We start from the raw sequence: 22,926 nt of genomic DNA, 5'->3' as shown, positions 1-22,926 counted from the left end.
ACTTGTAATTATCACTTCTGTTAGATCAAACAGCAGAGAAGTGGAAAACATGGGATTGCTTTAAGTTTTTAGAGAAAAGAAGCAAAACTGGTTCACTGAGTGAGTTTAGAAGCAAGCATAAAGCTCATACCTCGATCAGCTGTATTAACATCTGGAAAAATTGTTGACATCTCACATCTGATACAAATGATAACATTTTATGGCAGGATAGAAGTTGAATACAATCATATAAATTATGAACAAATATGCTTGGATGTCCAAGGGAGAGTTCTGAAGATCTTATTTATATTGCTTTGTATAAAAACTTTCAGGCTTGAGTATCGACAAAACCGGGCACTGTCCAATGAAAGTGAGAAGGTTTGCTCACCACATTGAAGCGGAAAATTCCCCCTGGGGCGCCATGAAAGTTCGGTTCTTGATTCGGTCAGTCGCAGTCAAAGTACTTGGCTCGAGTTACTGTGGCTTAGTGAGCCGTTGCAGTTCGTTCCCTCACAGAAGCATTCATGAGGATTTGCATAAAAGTAATGTTCTTCCTTTGGTTTGTCTGGGTTTACTCTTCGTTGCATTGGTTGTCCCTGTCTTTTCTCGTGAGCTGATCTTACAGCAGCTGCAAAGGCATCCCAAGGAAGTGTACCATTCTGATGCATATCCAGTAATTCCACAAGTTTTTTTCTATCCAGTGTAATTGTTCTCTTAAATCCCAGGTATCTGTGAGCAGTATGAATTAAATCAGGAGAGTTTTGAAAACCTCAAGTAGAAATTAAAGACGAAATTAAAGACTCTATGACCACGAATAATACAACTGGAAGAAAGCGATAATTGTTCGGCGAGAAATGACGTGGCACACCTGCGGTGACCTTCAACAAGTCTTGCCATGTTACCATCATAGGTAGGAATGAAAGTGTTACTGGCTATAGATACCATAAAATCTAAAGCTGCCATTTGCGACGAATGATTCCGAAATAGATGCAATTCTTCTGGGGATAGCAAGGTTTCCTTTTTCACCTGAAATACAGTAAGGTGATGAATCTTAGAAGAATAACATTCACAATAGTGTTTCATTGTAACATCCCAAATTATATTGTCCGCTTTGGCTCGTTGCGTATCGCCGTCAGCCTCGCGATTTTAAAACGCGTCTGTTAGGGAGAGGTTTTCACACTCTTATAATGAATGTTTTTCGTTCCCCTCTCCAACCGATGTGTGATCTCACAATCCACCACCCTTGGAGGTTCAGCGTCCTCGCTGGCACATCGCTCGGTGTCTGGCTCTGATACCATTTATAATAGCTCAGGCCCACCGCTAGCAGATATTGTCCGCTTTGGCCCGTTACTTATCACCATCAGTCTCACGGTTTTAGAACACGTCTGATAGGGAGAGGTTTCCACTCCCTTATAAAAAATGCTTTGTTCCCCTCTCCAACCGAAGTGGGATCTCACAATCCACCCTCTTTGGGGGCCTAGCATCCTTGCTGGCCCACCGCTGGGTGTCTAGTTCTGATACCATTTGTAACAGCCCAAGTCTACCGCTAGCAGATATTGTCCACTTTGGCCTATTACGTATCGCCGTCAGCCTCACGATTTTAAAACGTATTTACAAGGGAGAAGTTTCCACACACTTATAAGGAATGCTTCGTTCTCCTCTCCAACAGATGTGGGATCTTACATTCATAAGGATGGCTTTCTTTGGCTACTAGACAGTGTCCAACGACAGCTTCACTTTTTTCTCACAAAGGGTTCCCGGGAAATCATGCAGATTAAAAGTTTCAGCCAATTGTCTTCATAGACAATCACATCACATCAAAAGGTGAAATTTTGAGCACAAGATATAATGATGGTACTCACAATCAGTGGGAAGGCTTCCCTAAGAGCTGCAAGTCTCCGTTCACTACCATAAACCTCACCAGCAGCAATATATATCTGCGTCTCCTTGTTAAAACCCATGGCCTGTAAAGTCAGTGCTGTTTCCTCTGGGGTCAGAGGACACAGACCTTGTGATCTCCTCTTTTCAGACGAGATCTCTTTCTCCCTCCACCAAGGGAATGCATATCTGGATAAATTTCAACTACAGATTACTATTTCACCTAAGCAGCATCCATCAGCTTGGTATAACCACAATGATAGAAGAGAAACTAAAAGGTACATATACACCACAATATTTAGGCATATATGAACAATAATAATGAAAAATCTTCAGTGATTGGATCCTCATAAGTTTAATTTTCAAATTTACGAACCTCATCCGTTTGAGCTCATCAGCTTCTTCCTTTGTACAGCCATGTGTACAACCCGAAAAGGCCAGCATATCCATCTCGTATCTCAAATGCAAGACCACAATAGGTCCCTTTTCTTGAAGTAGACGAATTAACTTATAACCCAGCGTCTCAATCTGGGGAGAGAATTTCAGTGCCTGGAAATTGACACGACACCTGAGTTTCTGTAGATAAAGTGGGATTCCGTTGTTTGCCAAGCGTGCATCTGTTTTATTAAAATGTAACACCTTATGCTTCTTAAAGAGAGGAAGAATCTGCACAAGGGGTTTTAAGGCATTAGAAGTCAAAAGGCAAAATAGTGAGTATAAATAAGAGCACAAGAAGATGGTTCTATTGTTGAAGTACTGCTCAAAACACCTTGTATTATTTTTAGTTTATATTCATACTATACTTTTTTTTTTCCTCATTCAAGTACTACTCAAAACACCTTGTATTCAGTTGTGTCAAGGCTTTATGGCCAAGTAAATTACATTTCTTTCATAATTAATATAACTTTTGCCGTGATATTCTTTTAATTTGAAAAAATGCGTAAGAATTAGAAGCTCCTCCTTTAGCCTTTTGTAACAGCCCAACCTCACCGCTAGCATATATTGTCTGCTTTGGCTCGTTACGCATCGCTATCAGCCTCAGTTTTAAAATGTGTCTACTAGGGAGAGGTTTCCACACCCTTGTAAGGAATGTTTTATTTCCCTCTCCAACCGATGTAGGATCTCACAATCCACTCCCCGGGGCCAGCGTCCTTGTTGGCACACCTGGCTCTGATACCATATGTAACAGCCCAATCCCAAGTCCACCACTAGCAAATATTATCTGTTTTGGCTCGTTACGTATCGCCGTCATCCTCACGGTTCTAAAACGTGTCTACTAAGGAGAAGTTCCACACCCTTATATGGAATGTTTTGTTCCCTTATCCAACCAACGTGGGATCTCACACCCTTGGAAATCAATTGCTTTTGCCAAATCTAAGAATCTGGTAACTGGGAGACCTTCTTACAGGGTAGGTTATGATACTTCCAGAAAATTTTGGAGGTCAATAATAATCTTCAAAGAGTCCTATTTCCTAGCCTGTATAAACTCTCTGAGAGTGAACAGAAGTGAGTTCACATGCCAATTTGGGGGGCAGTTGGCCTCACTGGGTTTGAGAAAAGACAACAAAATTCATAGTATTCCCTAGCCAATTTAGACCTAACATTCTCTCAACAAGATAATAATCTCAAAACTGCACTCAATTGGTTTCTACATATAACTTGGTAATATCACAGATTCATCATTTGACCATCCAAGGGACCTAGATTTGCATCTAATAAGTAATATGAAAAACTAGAGTACACGTTAGAAAAAATAATGCAAACCTGTTTTAAATAATATTTTTCATTTGACCAGCTAACAGGAGGCATGGCAAATTGTGTAAATCCATGTTTCCTATTGAACTTTTTAGGTAGTCTTCTGATAATGTGGACTTCATCTCTCAGTGACTCGATAAAATGGCTCACATTAAATACGTCATCAAAATTACTGCACGAGAGCTTGGCGTTAACATATTGAAGTCTATGTAGAAGTACGCAACCGAGCTACAGAAAGCAAGAAAAGGAATATACCTAGGGTCTGCCCAAAAAGATGCTTTATCAAGTTCTGGAACAACCAATGTCAAGTTCAAAAGGCGAGCAACGGTCACCATATCACAGATCTGAAACGCTTAATTAGATGAGTCCAATATATCATCCTTTCAAGGAAAAGAACAAACAATAATATAGGCGTAAATGAAGATGGGGGAAAGAAATAGCAAGTCAAAAAGTGCACACCGCAGCACGCATTTGATTTAAGCCTCCATTGCAGGACACTCGAAGATAACCATTGCTTGAATAGTTTCCTGCACAAATTGAGATCTTTAAGTCAAATTCTCCCCAAAGCAATTAGCGGAAAAGATAATTTTAGAGATTGAAGTGGAATGTATGAGTAATCCAAGTAGTTCAACAGTGATGCCAGTGAAGGAAAGTTTATTCCATGAATTAAAAGGGATGATAATAGCAATGCTTGAAACAGGATAACACTTCTATTAAGTATGAAATAACCTTGGTTCATTAGATAAAATTTTTTGACATTAGCTATAACACTGTAATATATAATACATACGGTTGAGGATTATTGAGAGGAGTAGTCCCACATTGACTAATATAGAGAAAGATCATAGGTTTATAAATAAGAAATATTATCTCCTGAGGCCTTTTGGGAAACCAAAAGCAAAGCCATAAGAGCTTATGCTCAAAGCGGACAGTATCATACCATTGTAAAGGATTGCGATCTTAACATAGAACTAGAGTCATGCCCTTAACTTAGTCATACCAATAGAATTCTCACGTGTCATACAAAGAAATTTTGAGCCTCGAAGGTGAGACAAAGGTGACTCAAGTGTCGAACAAATGGTGTACTTTGTTCGAGGGCTCCAGAAAAGGAGTCGAACCTTAATTAAGAGGAGGTTGTTCGAGAACTCCAGAGAAGGAGGCATCAAAGAGAGGCTCTGTGATATACTTTGTTCGAAAGGAGGATTGTTGAGAATTATTGAGAGGAGTAGTCCTACATCGGTTAATTAAGAGAAAGATTACAGGTTTATAAGTAAGGAACACTTTCTCCATTGATATGAGGCCTTTTCGGGAAACCAAAAGCAAAGTCATGAGAGCTTATGCTCAAAGTGGACAATATCATATCATTGTGCAGGTTCGTGATTCCTAAAATATACATGAACCTGGATGATTCCTAACTAAGAGGTGTTTGAGAACACTCCACAATGCATGCTCTTAAGCTAAACAAATCCACCAGCAGAACAGTTCAGCAATCCTATTCTATAATGAACCAAACTCAATTATGGCTACCCTTGATTGCATCATTGTCACATTGCAACATTGAGACATAGGAAAATAAAAGCGTCGCATACAGCAGGAACAAACGTAATTATCCAGAGGTCACAATTAAAAGTTTCAAAGAAAAAACATCCCACCATCTCCAATAAGAGAAAGACAGATTGAGGTTAAGGAACTAACTAGCTGGAAGAAATGGCGTCGATTGAATGGACTCATCGACGTGAAGAGAGAGCGGAATCCCAGTCACTTGCGAAATCCGATTGGCTATATTGGATATAAAATGGGGATGCCATAGCTTCCCAAATGCAACGATCTGGATCAAAAATGTCCAAACCAAAATGCTGAAGCAGATACGAACAAACGAGACCTGCAAACGGGTCCTCGGAATTACAGGACCTGGGAGCTTATCGCACCTAACCTGTATACTCTCAGATCTATCTTCCATTGCTCCGCTAAACACCACATTGCTGCCTCATTCAAAATCCGAACCGATTTCCACGTTCAAAAAACTCATTCCGTCGCATGAGATTTCAGATTCGCATCACCGTTCAGGGATAGAGGACCACTCAAAATCCAAGAACACAAACAGCTTACAGGAAATCAAATTGTCGCGATCATGCAAATGGATTCAGCTCGGGGAATATAATCTCAAAAAATGGAAGATCCAAAAGGCTGAATCAGGCAATCGGCAATGAACATCAGCTAACGGGCTATTTGAAATCGGATAAAAACGGGAAAACATGAGAAATGATGGAGGTGCGGAGCGTGAAGGTGGCGAATCACGAGCTAAAAATGAAGAAAATTAAGCCCGAACAACTAAATAAATGCCTTCTCACTAAACTTTCCCGCAAATTTCTCCCGTTTTCTATTGAATTTCTGAAGCTCAACAAAAAGATGAACAAAATGGAAAATCAAACAACGCTAAAATGTACGTGAGCGCTGGAAATTACTGACTAGTTTGTTGAGAGATTCGTCTCATCTTCACCTGTCTTTGATTTTGTTCTAATTTTTCTTCTGATTTGGACTTGCGTAATTATTTTTATGGTCCAATTTAATTTTGAATTTTTGTAAAGTGAAACTAAAAGGGTAAATAAATAAATTATATATGAGATTTTAATTACAATTAATTTATATCCAAGAGAAGCAATTGAAGTACAAATTATTATGTAACCACTAAATATCCAAAAATAATCATGTTTATTCCACAATGTCATACATCCAAAATAATTACTATAAATAAATAAATAATCATCATAAACAAACAATTCGAAATTATTATGTTCGAAGGAGACACTTTATCTGAAAATTTCCCGTAATCTCATCGATGCTTCGTTCCACAATTATTTTTCATAATGAAGATATAAATAATTGAAAATGATTAGATACTGATTGACAAGACAAGTTATGGTTCAAAAGAAATATATATATTCATTGCTAGCACACCTCTCGGTGTCCGGCTCTGATACCATTTTTAACAACTCAAGCCCACCGCTAGTAGTTATTGTCTGCTTTAGCCCTTACGTATTACCGTCAGCCTCACGATTTTAAAACGTGTATGTTAAGGAGAGCTTTCTACATCCTTATAAGGAATGCTCTGTTCCCCTCTCCATTCGATGTGGGATCTCACAATCCACCCCCTTGGGAGTCTAGTGTCCTCGCTAGCACACCGCCCGGTGTCTGGTTCTAATACCATTTGTAACAGTCCAGGCTCACCACTAGCAGATATTGTCCGTTTTGACCAGTTACATATCACCATCAACCTCACGGTTTTCAAATGCGTCTGTTAGGAAGAGCTTTCTACATCCTTATAAGGAATGCTTCGTTCCCCTCTCCAATCGATATGGGATCTCACAATCCACCCCTTGGGAGTCCAGTGTCCTCGCTAGCACACCGCCCGGTGTCTAGCTCTAATAGCATTTACGTATCGCCATCAGCTTCACGGTTTTAAAACACGTCTGTTAGGAAGAGCTTTCCACACCCTTAAGAAATGTTTCGTTTCCATCTCCAACCGACATGGGATCTCACCACCTTTCTTTCTCTAACTCCATTCGAGAGTTTCCGGTGGACAAAGATATGAATCAATTGAAATCAAACTAAAATGATGTACAGCTCCTGTGGTTTCACCAGGTCAGTTATTCCTAATAGTTTAGGCTAATACAAATTATCCATCTCAATCATACTACGACCAGCTTCTTTTCTTGCCTTCTCAGTTCGCATTTGAGATGATCTAATTCCTTCTTTCATTCTGTTTTCTTCCTCAATTTGCTGATACTGTGTATAATCAGACAGTCTCCCAGCAACAGCATATGTACTAGACAGGAGCATTGAATCCGTGGGGTGTTCATCATTTAAATCAACTAGCATTCTCTTCACAGACTCTCCCAGCTCAACATCTCCATATACCCTACAGGCTGCCAGCAGAGCACGCCAACCCGTTATATCGCCCTCGGAAGGCAAGCTCTTGATTAGCTTATGAGCTTCCTCCAACAACCCTGCACGACCAAGAAGATCAATAATGCATCCATAGTGCTCAATCTTTGGTGTCATTCGATATTCATACACCATTCTCTTGAAACATCTCATACCCTCTATCACTATGCCTCCATGACTACAAGCATTCAAGACAGCCAAGAAAGTTATTTCGTTGGGCCTAAAACCCTCCTCCTCCATCCTAAACAAAGTGTCAATAGCCTTCCTTGTCTGACCATGAGCCCCATAACCAGTGATCATGGCGGTCCAAGTCTTTACATCTTTATCCTTTATCTTATCAAAAATGTCGATCGCCTTGTCTAGGAACCCACATTTAGCATACATATCAATTAGAGCTGTTCCAAGAACAGCATCTAGAACAAGTCCTTCCTCCTCCACATAATGGCCAAGGTATTTACCTGTACCGACAGCACCGAACGTAGAACAAGCTGAAAGTAATCCAGCCAATGTGGATGAATTGGGTTTCTTTCCTTCATGTTTCATGAGATGTAGTGAATCTATAGCGATTTCTAACATGCCATTTCTAGCATAGTTATCTATCAAACAATTCCAGAGAATAACATCCTTCTCAGCAACTTCATCAAAGATCAGCTGTCCTGATTCCAAATCTTTAAATTTCGCACACATATTAATCAAACAAGTAACCACATTGAGATCAGAACATAAACCCAGCTTAATACATTGTCCATGAAGAGACCTTCCATCTAAGGAATAGCCGACATCACCCACAGCAGATGAAACAGTTAATACTGTATTAGCGCCGGCTATCAAACCTTCCCTACACATTTGTCTAAAAAAATCTAAAACAACAGTGGGCTGAGATGCATGAAGATAACCACCCATCAAAGTATTCCACGATACCAAGTCGTTTCTTTGAGGAATTTCATCAAACAGTTTACGGGCATTTCCAATTTGGCCACACGCGCAGTAAAAATGTAGAAGCATATTATTTAGATGACTGAATAAACCATGCCCAGATCTATGAACAAGCCCATGAATCCCCTGCCCAGGATTAATTGCTAATTCTCGAGCACAGGCTTTCAGAATTGTTATGAAAGAAAACTCATCAGGCAAGAAGTTCTGATTCCTCAGTTGATTGAAAATAACAAAAGCTTGTTTTGAATCATCGCTATTAGAATAGCCTCTAAGCATAGTATTGAACATAAAGAGATTCGGGTTTCGTATAACCTTGAAAATGGAAGCTGCATACTTGATATCCAGTATGGCGGATGCAAGAAGTTTGCTTAATGTGAAAGGGACGAGGTCAAGAGCAGTCTTGACCATGTAGCAGTGGATTTGAGAGATTTCTGAAGTTCCATTGCATGATTTCAGTAGGAAAAGTAGCTTTTGATCATCTGAAGATATGCCATGGCTGAGATTTTTGGACCAAATGTTTAAATTCCGCCGCAGGCACGAGGCATGGGATAAGCTCATGAACCTGGGTTGCTAGAAGAAGGTTTTGAAGCTCAAAAACACGATGACAGGACAATCCCTACACAGTCGGACATTGAATGCCGTGAAATTCAGTACCGATCAATAACGTTCGTAATTCTTGTAAACGAAACCTAAGAGAAAGACGTACCAGATTGTTTTATAACATGGACGCAAAAAATACCGGAAATCGCTTCCGGAAATGAAATGTGATTTCATAAAAATATGGATTTCGCCTCAAAATTGCAAATGATAATAATAATAATAATAATAAATTTTAAAAAAAAATCCCCTTTCATAAAATAATTTAAAAAGAACACCACTTAGCTAATTTTGAAAATATCACGAGTTTATAATCAAATAATACTCTCTCTATTTGTAGGAGGCATTTTGGGAAGCCCAAAGTGAAGCCCATTGGATGAGAACTTAGGCTCAGAGTGGACAATATGGAGGCTTTTTGGGGAAGCCCAAAGTAAAGCCTATTGGTACGAGAGTGGACAATATCGAGGCCTTTTGGGGAAGCCCAAATTAAAACCATGAGAGCCTATACTCAATGGACAATATCTAGACCTTTTGGGAAGCATTGATATGAGGTCTTTGGCCTTTTGGGGAAGCCCAAAGTAAAGCCATGAGAGCTTATGCTCAAAGTAGACAATATATAGGCCTTTTGGGAAGCCCAAAGTAAAGCCATTGGACAATATCTAGGCCTTTTGGGAAGCGGACAATATATAGAGCTTATGCTCAAAAGGGACAATATATAGGCCTTTTGGGAAGCAGGGAAGCACAAAGTAAAGCCATGAGAGCTTATAAGTAGACAATAACAGAGCTATACCCTAAACTTAGTCGTGTGCAGATTGGTAAATCCTCAAATGTTGGATTAAGAGGGAGGTGTTGAATGATGAAAAGTCCCATAGTGTTAGATGATGAAAAGTCCCACATCGGCTATTTTAGGGGATGAGACCTTTTAAAACTAAATCGATACAAATCAATGTTGAGAACTATTTATAAGAATATCTAATCGTGTTTAATTTTGAAAATAACAATGTTTTTGTGTTGCTATATAAACATATATCGAGTGAAATGAGCAGGAGCAAGAGCATGGATCAATATAGAGTAAAAAACCCATTATCCATAAATATAAAAATAATGGATAGTAATAATACAATTATTTAAAATAAAATTTGGATTTAAAAAACAAAAAATAGTTAAGTAATTAAACTTAAAAAAATAAATAAAAAGGTGAAAAGGCACTTCCTAGTTCATCCCGCCGGCAAAAAGCGCCGGGCATTGATATACTGCACTTGCAAGGGAAAATCAACTAAATCCATTTTTTACATGAAAAGATAAAATAGTTCACAGAACCCGAACTAAATTACAATTGAGAGATGAGAAGAAACAATTAAATTAAATCCTATGAGGCAATGAAGAATGCCAGATTCAAGAGGAGATTCCTCCACAGTATAATTTCAATCAAAATCACAGCCTCTGTTCAAAATCAACATTCGAACAGCAGAGTGAAAGCAGCCGTAAGATCTTATTTTTTCACAATCTTTGGTAGTGGAGAAAAAAGCTTCAACTTCATGGGCATAATCCAGCAGAAGAAAGCTGAATGTTAGGAACTGCAAACAATCTTCATACCACAACTTTGAATGTTATGCATTAAACAAATTCCAGGAATGATCAGTGGGAAGATTTTCCTTCACCCTTTCAAGTCTTTTGAGGATCTCCAAGAAAGAAGGTCTCTTGTTCATATCAGATGCCCAACATTCTTCTGTTAAACTGGGAAGAACCAAACCAGAAGAGGTAGTAAATGAGAAGCTATTCCATAAATTGATCGAAAAGGCGTGTTTTTCATATGAGAAGAAGCAATCTTGATGATTAGATTGAAAGGGAAACAGGAATGATCAACTTACTCTCTTAGAACGGGAAGGTATCCTTTCGAACGGAACATCGGTCGATGACCTTCGGCCACATATTTGGCAGCTTCATAAGGCTCGTAATTTGCCAGTGGTGGATCTCCCTCAAGCATCTGCACCAGTTGGAATATTGCTGTGAGTCAAATATAGTCTTGCAATAAAAGTATACTTCTGTACTGCGAATGCAACAATTACCTCGTATAATATCATTGCAAAAGAAAACACGTCCACCTTCTTATCGTATTTTCTGTGCTTAAATACTTCAGGTGCCATATACCGGTCTTTTCGCCACGTGCACGATGTGAAAAGGAAGATTTAAGCATTAAAGAGTTTTATAAAACTGAAAATAGCAGTATGATATGTACTTACAGCTCCCAGTCTCGCCAGTCATTTTGTAAACATCGTGTGAATTCTGAACCTTGATGAGTTTGCTTAGACCAAAATCACCAACTTTTAGATGGTCGGCTCCGGAATTAACCAACAGAACGTTCCTAGAATTTCAAAATACTCTTCCAATTATAAACGAAGATGACAGCGAACTCAATCCAATCTACGCTGAGTTCAAAAGAATGTGAATGCAAAATGACAGCAGAAAGCTCATAAATCATATGGTATTTCAAGTCTTAAAAAGTTAATCCCTTGCAAAAAGTTGCTGGAGTGAGAGAGAAATCGCATGCTGATTAAAGTCTCAAACTCACCTCGGTTTCAGGTCACGGTGAATTATAACATTTGGTTCATTGTGGAGATAAGCCATTCCCCTGGAACAGAAATCATTGTCAAACTGGTTAGCACGATTAGTAAATTTCCGAGGGAGCAAATACTGGACTCAGTTAAATGTTAGACCAATTACTTCCTTATGACCATTAATTTCTAGAGTTTGAGTACAATGTGATTTTAGAAACTGTGAAGTATAGCCTACCCTAATCAAGGAAAAACCCAGCACGAAAATCAGTAAAATGACTCAAAACAATCATTAAATGAGCTTGTTCACAAATAGATTATACACCAGCCACGTATTAGTAACATAGAAGCCTATTTCTCAACTTATGGGAATGAGTGTATTGAAGCCTATTGAAACTATTTCTTACATCGATTAGATACACTCATTCCCATACTAACATAGAAGCCTATAATCAAATGACCTTGTTCACACACGTGATATTGAAGCCTATTTCTCAACTTACGGAAAAGCAGTGTAAGAAGATCAATTCTGGCAGAAGTAGAATTCAAATAAGAGAAAATTTAATCTTTTCATTTCCTCTTTTATTTCCAGCAATCTTCAAAGAATCTTATTTCTTCTTGGTAAAATTTTCAAGGAATCAGGTCTCTTGCCATTAAAATAATTATGTATACATTTCTTTAAGAACAATTAGATGAATTTTCCCACAAATGAAATAGCAAGGTTTAAAAGGAAATAACGATATATCATGGAGAGAAGGATCTTCCATTGTTCTACGGGCAGTGAGGAGCCAAACTAGCCCAACATTGATTTATCTGGCAATGTCTAGAGCTAAACGTTAAAAATCTCTAGATTTGCTCTTTTGTTTCCAACAATCTTCGAGGCATCTTATTTCTCTTTTATAAAAGTTTTTAAGTAATCAAATTATTATACCTGGCAATGTCCAGTGCAAAATTGATGGCCGTTGAAGGACTGAGCGAACCTTTATCCTTGAGGTACTGGTGAAGATCACCCTAAGGGACAGAATGTCAAACAGCATGAGTAAATTACAACTTGAAAAGAATGAAAACCTGAAAATTTTCAGAATTAGTATAAAAAGAAACTCTATCAATTACCCCTCTTAAGTATTCAGTGATTAACATAAGTGGTTTCTTCTCAGTGACAGCTCCAAGAAATTGGACTATGTTCGGATGGCGTAGTTTCACCAAGAGATTAACCTCATGTCGAAAATCCTGACTGAAGGAGAAAAGCCAACATATAATTAACTCCAATCATATTGATTTAATAAAGATTTATATGGTTCTTGCAATTCTTTTTTTTTAAGAAAAAAAGACGAAAGATTTACGTGAAAACAAATAAGAAATTAGTTTTGGGGGGTTCTGGTGGATATTGCGCCAGTTGAAATAAGATTCCAGGCTGCTGGTGCAAGGAAAAGCAAAATGAAATAAATAAATAAATTTATAATTCCGTAGATTTCACTGGCATGTTTTGTGTCTAAGGAATACATATAAAATTTAGAAGTAAAAATATCGTTATAAATGGTCGTTATTTTCTGAATTTATTTCCTTCAATATTTTTTTTTTATAAGTTGGAGAACAAATGGGACACATGCAATCGCAATAAGATAGGGTACAGGTCCATCAGATGGATATTGGATCTTACATCACAAGTCTATCATCAGATAGTGATGGAAGGATACGTTTGACAGCTACAGGGGTTCCACGCCAGTAGGCCTTCAAAATTTCCCCGAAGGACCCCTGCAAAAGACAGACATTCCTAAGTGAAAACTACTCTCTTAAATGTATTGAGAATCATACGAACAAAGCATTCAAACCACGAAAACAAAACATAAAAGAATAAGATGAAAGGCCTAACATTAAGTTATTTCAGAAATCATACAGAGAGGGGAATCGATTAAATTTAAAGATGACAGTTATTTTCCCCAATTCTGTAACCAAAAGGCAAGCATGAGTTTTTCTTTTTTCAAGAAGTGAAATGAATTTCATCAATGAATGAAATAAAAGGAGTTAAAAGACTCCCAAACACCAAAAGGGGTATTGTAATAAAGCTTTTCTGTTGGAAATCAAAGAAGAAAGACTATAGTCATAAAAAGGTGTATACATCTACACCAATACAAAGCATGATACAAAATCAAGTCCATGAAACTCTAAAAATCCAAGTAAATGTCCTTGAAAATTCAAACATTTCACTCACACCAAAGCTTCGAGAAAAAAAAAAAAAAAACTCAGTTGATAACTATCCATAAGGATTTCTTCACATCATGGAAGAGGTCCCACAAAAACTGAAGCAAGCATCAGTTTTTACACCCATTAAAAGGAAAAGTTCAGGGGAAATAAACCTCTCGGTAACAATATAAGGCCAACTGGCTGAAAGAATCTTTTAGGCTCTTTGTTCCAAGACAACTCGAACCTTGAATTCATCAGTTTCAATTTGCTAAAAGTTCTCATTTTTTTCAATCAATTAACACACTTCAGACCTGTACTTGCATTTCTTGATGCAGTTAACTAACAAAATAGATTCAGATTATAAATTTGTAACCAATGTACTCTTTTATACAGGAACTGTAATAACACAAACAACATTCTAGTTCCATGATCATGAGGAAAGATTTCAAATTCTTGGATGGTGAAAAAAAAAATCCTATTTGCTGGCAATTTGAAGAAAGATCATTTTTACCTTGCCGATAATAGCTGAGTTAGAAAAATCTAGTTCAGAGGGATCAATTTCCCAGTCACATTTATTTGGCAGAGGAGGAGGAACAGGCTTCGGTTCAAAATGGCTTCCATTTTGGCCCTACAACATATATCATCATTCTTAGATAGAAATTAGGTAACAAACAAAAACCTGATATGAAGAATATTCAGTTTCTCTAGTTTCGTATCAAGAAGAAAAAAGAAGAATATTCATCGAGTAATATGAAATATTTTAATCTTCAAATCCAGTCAGCTCAAAAACATGTAGAGTACTAAGACGAGAATCTAAGATAAAATATAGAAATGGAATAAAAGGATAGCAATAACATTGAAGATTCACAGAAAATGCAAGAAAATATGTGATATGACTGAACATAGAACGGATGTAAACAGAAGCATCTAATTTTCACAATAATCAGGAAAATATAGAAAGTAAGAAGAGGTGTCTGATTGCAAAGAAGAATGAATAGTATAAAAAAAAAATTACGCTAACACGGCCAATTGGCACGAATATAGCCCGACATAAATACAAAAAGCTAAAAGGGAAGCTCTTCACTTACATAGGAAAGGCCACCATATGATTTTAATAACTCAATCATGCCATGCTTTTTAGCTCCTTCTGCATCAGCTAGCGGCTGTAATAGAGGGGAGAAGATCCTTGTATGAGGGTAGTGATGCTAAGTAATTTATGCGAATGTTGCATTCAATAATAAAACTTTAAACATTCCCACATAGCAACGATAAAATAGAGAAACAGAGTACATAACTAGTAAATATGAGAGCAAGCTCATTGTGAACGCATTACATTTCTTAAGTAAGCTCAAGAACTCAAGGACACAGTTACGCAACCTATAAAACAGATCTTGTTCAAGTAAGGTCTTTCTTACCAATAGAGTCAGGAAAACAACATTCATCTAGACTAGCAATAAATAGAGAGCCGCTTAATTCCACTTCAAGAGCATGAGCAACTTTACAACAATGGATCAGTTGCAAAATAAAATCCATCCTTCAGCGTTGACCAAACTTAAATTACATCAAACGCAGTGCAGGAAGTTCAGATAAACCGGGTAAGGCAAATCTTTCCCAGAGTAGTACAATCATAAAGCCTTTGGGCCGTGGCATATACTCTTTTTCCATTTACAAACTCAATCATATGCCCACATGTGCGGAAGAGACAAATTTCTTTTAACTCGAAGAACGCGTATATGTAAGAAACAATTGGGGTGGGGAGTGTGGCTTAAGGTCATTTAGGATTGTGGAATTTTCCCGGGAAATTTGGCTCGTATAAACTCTAAGCTCATATCAGCGTATTGTATGAAAAATCCCGCGGATTGCCCGCTAGCCTAAACGGAACGCCACTATACATATGGCTGAATTACCGTACTGGCTTGAAATTCAAACGTGCAGCTATAATTATCAAGAGAACTCGAATCAAACCCAAATATGGAAGGAGTGTATGTAAAAGGAAAGAAACGTCAAATAGTAATCGAACCATCGTATGAACAAAGAGTAAAGTTCCTATAAAGAAAAATTTCCGGATAAAACTTACAGTATTCTTCCAGCGATCTTGGGCATTAACATCAGCGCCGTGTTCAATCAAACACTTGGCAACGTCGATCCAGCCATGAAGCGATGCAACATGGAGAGGGGTGCGGTTGTCGTAATCTCTAGCATGGACAAGGGACTGATCCTCCTCCAGAAGCTTGCGAACAGCAGCAGGATCATTTTGGTGAGCGTGCCACAATATCATCGACGTTCTACTAACTCTCGCTTTCTCTTTCTGCTTCTCCTTGCTCGTCCCCGATGCCAATGACGACGACGAGGAGTTTCCCTTACCTCCTGAATTCCCCGGCGTTGGCAAACCGGCGGCACTCCCGGAAGGTAAGCTCATGATCAGAATTTCGGGATCTTCAAGATCGGATCGAAAGGAGGGAAAGAACTCGAAACTCTTCCTTGACTTGCACTTCAATCGGATTGAATGCGACTCCGGATATTTTTGGGTTATGGATTTCAAAATTACTTAATTATAATTTAAGATCATGTGAGCTTGAGAGGGAAAGTCAAGAAAGAAATGCCCAATTGGGAACAAACTCACATCCGAATCTGAACAAGTGGAAAAGGCTAAGGATTTTACCTTTTTCAATTCTACATATTCATCTTCATCCCAAAAGGGTAAAACTTCGAGATTTTATGACACCAACTGAATTTAGTTTCATTTTTTCCATACAATTAAAACCCAACAAAATATAAAAAAAAATAAAAATTAATTGTAAGGTTTTTTTTTTTTTTTTTTAATAATTATAATTGTAAGTTGTATTTATCTATTCTCCACCTTTCAAATAACTTGGCGTAAATCTCAAAGTTTGAACTTTATATTTATTTAATTGAATTTTAAATTAGAAAATGTAAAGAACTATTAGGAGGACAAATATAATATTTTAAAATTATTAAAGAAATATAATTTAATAACTGAAAAATCATCCTTCGGCTCATCACAAGGAGAAAGTACAAGAGCCCATTTTAAGCTACACTAAATTTGTCCCACATCGGAAACACGGAAATGGGAAGAGGTTAGATGCAGTATATAAAGGAAGGGACTAGGGACGTTCAAATATACTTACCTGGATGGGGTCAATGGGCGATCAATTATGCTCATGGCCTAGGTTGGTGACCTCCATTGCACTTCGGAGGGGTGCCCGTCTAAGGTCTGCCCAAAGTGGCAGAGCCTACATCATAATTTGTGCTAGTGGGGCCTGCGTTCGCGCGGCCCCTCCCCAATTCCAGTGGAAGACTTATAACTCCGTGAGTTATACGATGCACGGTAAATTTTTGCAGAATATTAAATATTTAAAGCTAAATTTATTTCATTTTGCCAAATAATTGAGGTACGATAACAAAAAATGTTTAGTACGTTTGAATTTTTACGATTATGGTTAAAATATACAAAAAAGTAAAATCAAAAAGCTATTTTATTTGTAAAATAAATCATATAAATAATATAATATGTATATGAATTTATTAATATGTAAAATAAATCGGTAAGTTAACAATTTTAAAATTTTCTAATATATGGCGGATCTTCGGAGATAAGCATGAGTCATGTAACTCATAAATATCCAATGATCCCGTGCATCACAAAATGTCATAGATTTTAGATTTTTTTAGATTTAATAAAAAAAAGTCAAATGTCATCGATTTTAGAAAAAAAAGTCATCGTTTTTAATAATAATTTTGCTATTATAGTTGGGAGGGCGCCAATAACAAAGAACACAAACCACGAATCTCTGACTAGAAGGTATATAAAAATTTAAGTTAAATACTATTAAAATTTATTTATTAGGTCGATAATTGATGACAAATGGAAATAAAGTTTGAAAATATATTTAATATCATCTCATAGTCAATTTAATGCCCTAGACTCTAGTGGGTCATCTCACTATCTTATTCTATAAACTATAAATATAATAATCTCACATAAATATAAACCAAACAATATAAACATATAATAGTGAGTGAATAATAGTGAATGAAATACTAATTACTCTCTCAAAAATAGACAATTACCGCCTAAACAATTCCATTATACTTAAAAATAATAATAATAGATGGAAATAATTTAAAATTAGACTTTTAAAAGAAAATAATTATATTTAATGTGTCATTATTACTAGCATTATACTTTGTCAGATAGTAAAAAAAAAGTTTAAATATTCCTCCATATCCTGATAAAATTTACATTCCACCTTAATATATATGGTTACGTTAGGTTCAAATCTCATTTTGTTCAAGGATAATTAGTATTATTTATAATTCTGTAAATTTTTAATATTTTAGTTATAATTAAGTATTAACACACAATTTTCAATGGAACCACTATTTATGTAGCTATTTTTGTTTTTCCTTTAAATAAATGTAGCTGAAAATGTCTATGGATTCAAACCTTCGGCCCATGAAAAAGTTCAAAAGCCCATAAGCTACACTAAATCTGTCCCACATCGAAAACACAGAGGTCGAAAGAGGTTAGATGCAGTATATAAAGAAAGGAACTAGGGCCGTTGAAACATACTTACCTGGACGGGGTCAATGGGCGATCAATAAGGCCCATGGCCTAGGTTGGTGGCCTCCATTGCACTTAGGAGGGGTGCCCGTCTAAGGTCTGCCCAAAGTGGCGGAGCCTACGTCATAATTTGTGGTAGTGGGGCCTGCGTCCGCGCGGCCCCTCCAACAATAGTTTTACGTGCTTTCCGAATCACGGTTGTACGTTACAAATAATTTATAGTATATGATTTTCACATAATTATTTTAACCTTTGATTAATTAGTATTTAGATATTCTATATTTTCCTTTAATCTTATACTAAATTACATGGTTCACCCAGGAGTTTTGGTTTCTTTTATGTAGCTAAGCAAAATTAGAATGAACCTACATTATCAAAATAACGGACACTAACAATATAATTATTTAAAAATAAAATAATTTTATTTAATGTATCATTATTACTAGCGTTAGGTAAAATTTACACTCCACAAACACTAGATATTTAGTATTAGTACTTCTTTACAATTTTTTAAAAATCTAATATTTTATTTATAATTAATTATTAACGCATAATTTTGAAATCAATAATCTTTGAATATTAAATTTTAAATTATCAAATTTAAAATTTTTAAATAGAAATATTAGTTTGAGTTTCGAATTAGAAAATGTAAAGAATTATTAGGAGGACAAATAGGATATTTTAAAATCATAAACTAATGGACATTTAACAAAACCACTGTTTATTTAGCTATTTTTGTTGTTTTTCCTTTATTTTAAATAAACGTAGCTGAAAATGTCTCTAGATTCAACTTCGGCCCATAATAAAGAAAAAGTCCAAGAGCCCATTTTCACTTAGAAGCTACACTAAATTTGTCCCACATCGAAAAACACGGAGATGGGAAGAGATTAGATGCAGTATATAAAGGAAGGAACTAGCGCCTTTGAAACATACTTACCTGGACGGGGTCAATGGGCGATCAGCAAGACTCATGGCCTAGGTTGGTGACCTCCATTGCACTTCGGAGGGGTGCCCGTCTAAGGTCTGCCCAAAGTGGCAGAGCCTACGTCACAATTTGTGGCAGTGGGGGCCTGCGTACGCGCGGCCCCTCTAATATCAGTTATAGAACATGTTCTCATGTTCTGTTTTTTAATTTTAATAATTTATTAATGTCAATTTTAATTTCATTATAACACCTACTAGTAGTTTCGTTATAGTGGTGAAGTTTTAAATCCCTCGCGCGCTTTTTCTTGTTTATAACAGCTGTTCCCGGGAATTGAGGGAAGTGAATATTTTGAGTTTTAGTCAACCACCATCCGAACGCGAATTATAAGTTACGGGTTAGTTATTCATCGTCTTCTACTGAGTGAGGTTGCATACGATTCATGCCGGTTTCTTACAGAATCTGCGGAAGGTTTGAGATTCTACTCCCTCCTTAACCATTTTTGTTCATCAGTTACTCTGTTCGATCGTTTTTCCTTATTTTCATTTGCTGTTTTTCATCACGGAAGTGCATTTCTGTTCTTGGACTTGAAAATTCCCTAGGTTTGAACTCCAGGAGTATACTGCTGGAGTTCGATGTATATTTTTTCTTTCGATTGCGAATTGCTCGTAGCGCGCATTTGATTGTTCGTTGGACTGGTAAATTTGCGGAGCAAACCGGTCTCGTGTTTGTAACTGCGGAAAAAGTATACACAAATACTTGTGGATATCTTTTTTGGTCCTCTGAAACTTGAGTGTTTTTGCTCATAGGCAAGGTAATATTCTTGCTTGCTTTTCTGCCATCGGCATGTTTATTATCTAGCGTACCGTTGCCCAGGCTTTAAATTTTACTTCTGCGGCAATGGTAGTCTCTGTACTTCTGACGTCTGTGGGAATAAATTCTGCAATATTCTATACGGAGGAAACAACCGGCTTACCAAGCTTGGTTGCTTTAGGAAAGACTAAACAGACAAGTGATTTCAACCTAGAAAGATCAATACCCTCTGCTAATTGCAACTTTCAGGTAATCAAGAATTTACTCAGGCAGTTGTTTTACTATTTCATTGTATGGTGGGATTTGAGACCGAGAGGGACATTTTCTGAACTCAGTTTTATCAACAACAAATTTCTTCATCGATATTCTCCTTGAAGAATTATGGAATTGTGGAATTTGTACAGTAGAAACTAAGGACGAAGAAATGACTAGGAAAGCAAGAGCTCATTTAGTGTAATACTTGGTTGGTTGTGTGATTGATTGAATCCCATCTCTTTTTTTCTTTTATGTGTACTATTCCCCCTTTTACCCAGCTTTTTTGTAGAAAAGAATGTGGAAGTGAGACCAGCGGTAGGCATCGGTTTGCATTTTTCTTTTGGAATTGAGGGTCTGTTTTGTGTGATGTGGTGTTTGTGTTCTTATTAACTGCCTTCTTTTGGGGTATCAACAATATCTGCATTCTGCAATAAATAAACGATCAACGGTTGTATTTTGGAAGGAAAGGTCCATCTTTGAAAACAAACCTATTATCTTAGCTTCTTTAATGCGTGCTTGAGTTTGATAGCCTGTTTCATTAGTTTGCCATCTTAGTTTGTGCAATTCCTGCTTCTGCTGGGAGAGGCATCGATGACAGTGTTAAGTAGTTGTTCATCGAGTATCACCCCCTTCAACTTATCTCTCTCATACAGTTGGACAAGCAAACTAAGGTGTGGAACTATTGGAGAGAGGAGCAAGTGTTAGCGAGGACGCTGAATTTCGAAAGGGGTGGATTGTGAGATCCCACGTCGATTGGAGAGCGGAACAAAACATTCTTTATAAGGGTGTGGAAAACTCTTCCTAACAGACATGTTTTAAAAACTTTAAGGGAAAGCTCGAAAGGAAAAGCCCAAAGAGGACAATATTTGCTAGCGGTGGGCTTGAGCTATTACATTATGAGCCTCAAACGTTTGTTACACCCTTCCTCTTCTTTTCTCACACGCAGAAAGAAACTTGTATCAGGAAAACCAGGTTGTTGCTTGTCTACATGTCTTATGTTAGAATTGCATATGAAAGCTGGCTGTGTGGTGCACTTAACATGCTATTATGGTTACCTTGTAATGTTGTGTTTCTGGTTTCTTTCTCTTTGTTTCGGGTTGTTTAAGTAGTTTGGGGTTGTTTTCTGCCTGTTTAAGAAGATTGATAACTGGCTTTCAGAGATGCTTGATGGTAGTTTCGTTGGCGGCAGGGGAAAAGTCCTTTGCCGTTGCGCAACATGTTCCCTTCTTTGGAGCCTTTGGATGAGAAAGGATAATATGAAATCCCATATCCACGGGAGAGGGGAATGAAACATTTCTTATAAGGGGTGTGAAAATCTCTTCTTAGTAGACGCGTTATAAAATCGTGAAATTGATAACGATACATAACGGGTTAAAACGGACAATATCTATTATCGGTGAGCGTAGCTATTGCGGACCACTAGGATTTTGAAGATAAGACAGCTCCTTTTTTGTCTTTTTTTTGGCTTTTGATGCAACACAGTGCCTCTTGGCGGTGCACAAATCATACTGAATTCCTTTGTAGTTTCAGCCTTCTAATGATTATTAACAAATGGAAGGCTCTTCTTAGCTCCCCGACTTTCCATGATGAGTCAATATTATTCTACACCAAAAAAATCATCGAACCTCTCAACCTATAGTCCAATGTTTGAATATTAGAATAGGCAAATAAATTATTCATGGAGATACTGTTTACAATGTACATTTAATTGGAATTCCAAACAGTGGTATTAGAATACTATTGCAGAGTAGTGCATTATTGAAGCATCCTCTGTAGCTCCGTAATTAACTATTAAGAGTAGGGCAACGTGAAGGAAACAAAGGCTTAAATTTGCTATGTTTGTTCTTATGGAGTCTTGTCTACTAAACAGTACCCAACAACTGATTCCCTCTCGTTTTTTAATTCAACCAGATTCTCTCTTTTTTTTTTTTTTTTTGAGCTATTTCTGAATGCATGGACAGAAAGTATAATAGACGAGCCAGCTCAAGTCATTCATGAGGGCCACAGTGTTTGACTGTTCACATATCATTATTTTTTATTCCTTTTCGTAGGTCTAAAACATCATTATTGCTAACTCCACCATTAATGGCTTCTACTTCTGTCTTCTTTTGGCCCGGGGGGTCACAGTGAAAAACACAATCAAATCCATTGCTAGCTACTAATTAACTGGGCTGCCCTTTGATTAGAATCTAGATTTTATGGCCTATCTACCAATTCTTTTATCACTGCAATGTATTCATTGAACTAATGTGTCTTACTTTTGCTGGTTGGTCTTCTCAGTTCTATAACCAGCGAGAACTCATCTCTTTTGTTGGAGCGGATAACTGCGGAAAGCATCTCAATAAATCGCTCCTTTCATTTTGGGGTGACGGAAGGATCATACCATTTAAGTCTTTTTTTTCCTGCCTGGCCTCTATCTTTTTCCTCCTGTATCTATGACTTTGACTCAGGTTCAGCTCTTTTACCCATTCAAAATCCACCGAGCAAAATGTACCCAAAAAAAAAAAAAAAAAACTACTCCC

General features: G+C 37.2%; 3 protein-coding genes and 3 non-coding genes across 6 annotated transcripts; 3 read left to right on the top strand and 3 right to left on the bottom strand.

Moving 5' to 3' along the window:
• Positions 1–100: 100 nt before the first annotated feature.
• Positions 101–6,085, bottom strand: LOC111449813 (O-fucosyltransferase 3-like). Its single transcript, XM_023089862.1, has 8 exons — positions 5,308–6,085; positions 4,072–4,139; positions 3,868–3,956; positions 3,622–3,784; positions 2,234–2,523; positions 1,842–2,046; positions 848–1,005; positions 101–708 (listed from the first exon to the last, which is right to left on the bottom strand). The coding sequence occupies exons 1-8, from the start codon at positions 5,570–5,572 to the stop codon at positions 435–437; spliced, it is 1,512 nt and encodes a 503-aa protein (XP_022945630.1). The 5' UTR covers positions 5,573–6,085; the 3' UTR covers positions 101–434.
• A 1,040-nt stretch (positions 6,086–7,125) lies between these two features.
• On the bottom strand, positions 7,126–9,242 carry LOC111449812 (pentatricopeptide repeat-containing protein At1g26900, mitochondrial). The gene is made up of 2 exons (XM_023089861.1): positions 9,200–9,242; positions 7,126–9,109 (listed from the first exon to the last, which is right to left on the bottom strand). Exon 2 carries the CDS (start codon positions 9,049–9,051, stop codon positions 7,279–7,281), a length of 1,773 nt encoding a protein of 590 aa, XP_022945629.1. The 5' UTR covers positions 9,052–9,109; positions 9,200–9,242; the 3' UTR covers positions 7,126–7,278.
• Positions 9,243–10,305: 1,063 nt separating this feature from the next.
• Positions 10,306–16,453, bottom strand: LOC111449814 (integrin-linked protein kinase 1-like). Its single transcript, XM_023089863.1, has 11 exons — positions 15,907–16,453; positions 14,918–14,992; positions 14,341–14,457; positions 13,306–13,400; positions 12,759–12,879; positions 12,577–12,656; positions 11,663–11,722; positions 11,334–11,455; positions 11,160–11,245; positions 10,962–11,077; positions 10,306–10,827 (listed from the first exon to the last, which is right to left on the bottom strand). The coding sequence occupies exons 1-11, from the start codon at positions 16,246–16,248 to the stop codon at positions 10,701–10,703; spliced, it is 1,341 nt and encodes a 446-aa protein (XP_022945631.1). The 5' UTR covers positions 16,249–16,453; the 3' UTR covers positions 10,306–10,700.
• A 517-nt stretch (positions 16,454–16,970) lies between these two features.
• On the top strand, positions 16,971–17,131 carry LOC111450074. The gene has a single exon (XR_002711763.1). It is a non-coding gene; the product is annotated as a U1 spliceosomal RNA (small nuclear RNA).
• Positions 17,132–18,419: 1,288 nt separating this feature from the next.
• LOC111450063 lies at positions 18,420–18,580 on the top strand. Its single transcript, XR_002711753.1, has one exon. It is a non-coding gene; the product is annotated as a U1 spliceosomal RNA (small nuclear RNA).
• A 763-nt stretch (positions 18,581–19,343) lies between these two features.
• Positions 19,344–19,505, top strand: LOC111450073. The gene has a single exon (XR_002711762.1). It is a non-coding gene; the product is annotated as a U1 spliceosomal RNA (small nuclear RNA).
• The last annotated feature ends 3,421 nt before the right edge of the window (positions 19,506–22,926 follow it).

The sequence above is a fragment of the Cucurbita moschata genome, unplaced genomic scaffold (assembly GCF_002738365.1).
Source record: "Cucurbita moschata cultivar Rifu unplaced genomic scaffold, Cmos_1.0 Cmo_Scf00011, whole genome shotgun sequence".
Taxonomy (NCBI): Eukaryota; Viridiplantae; Streptophyta; class Magnoliopsida; order Cucurbitales; family Cucurbitaceae; genus Cucurbita; species Cucurbita moschata.
The sequence above is the reverse complement of the archived record's forward strand: the minus strand, read 5'-3'. Positions and strand labels throughout refer to the sequence as shown.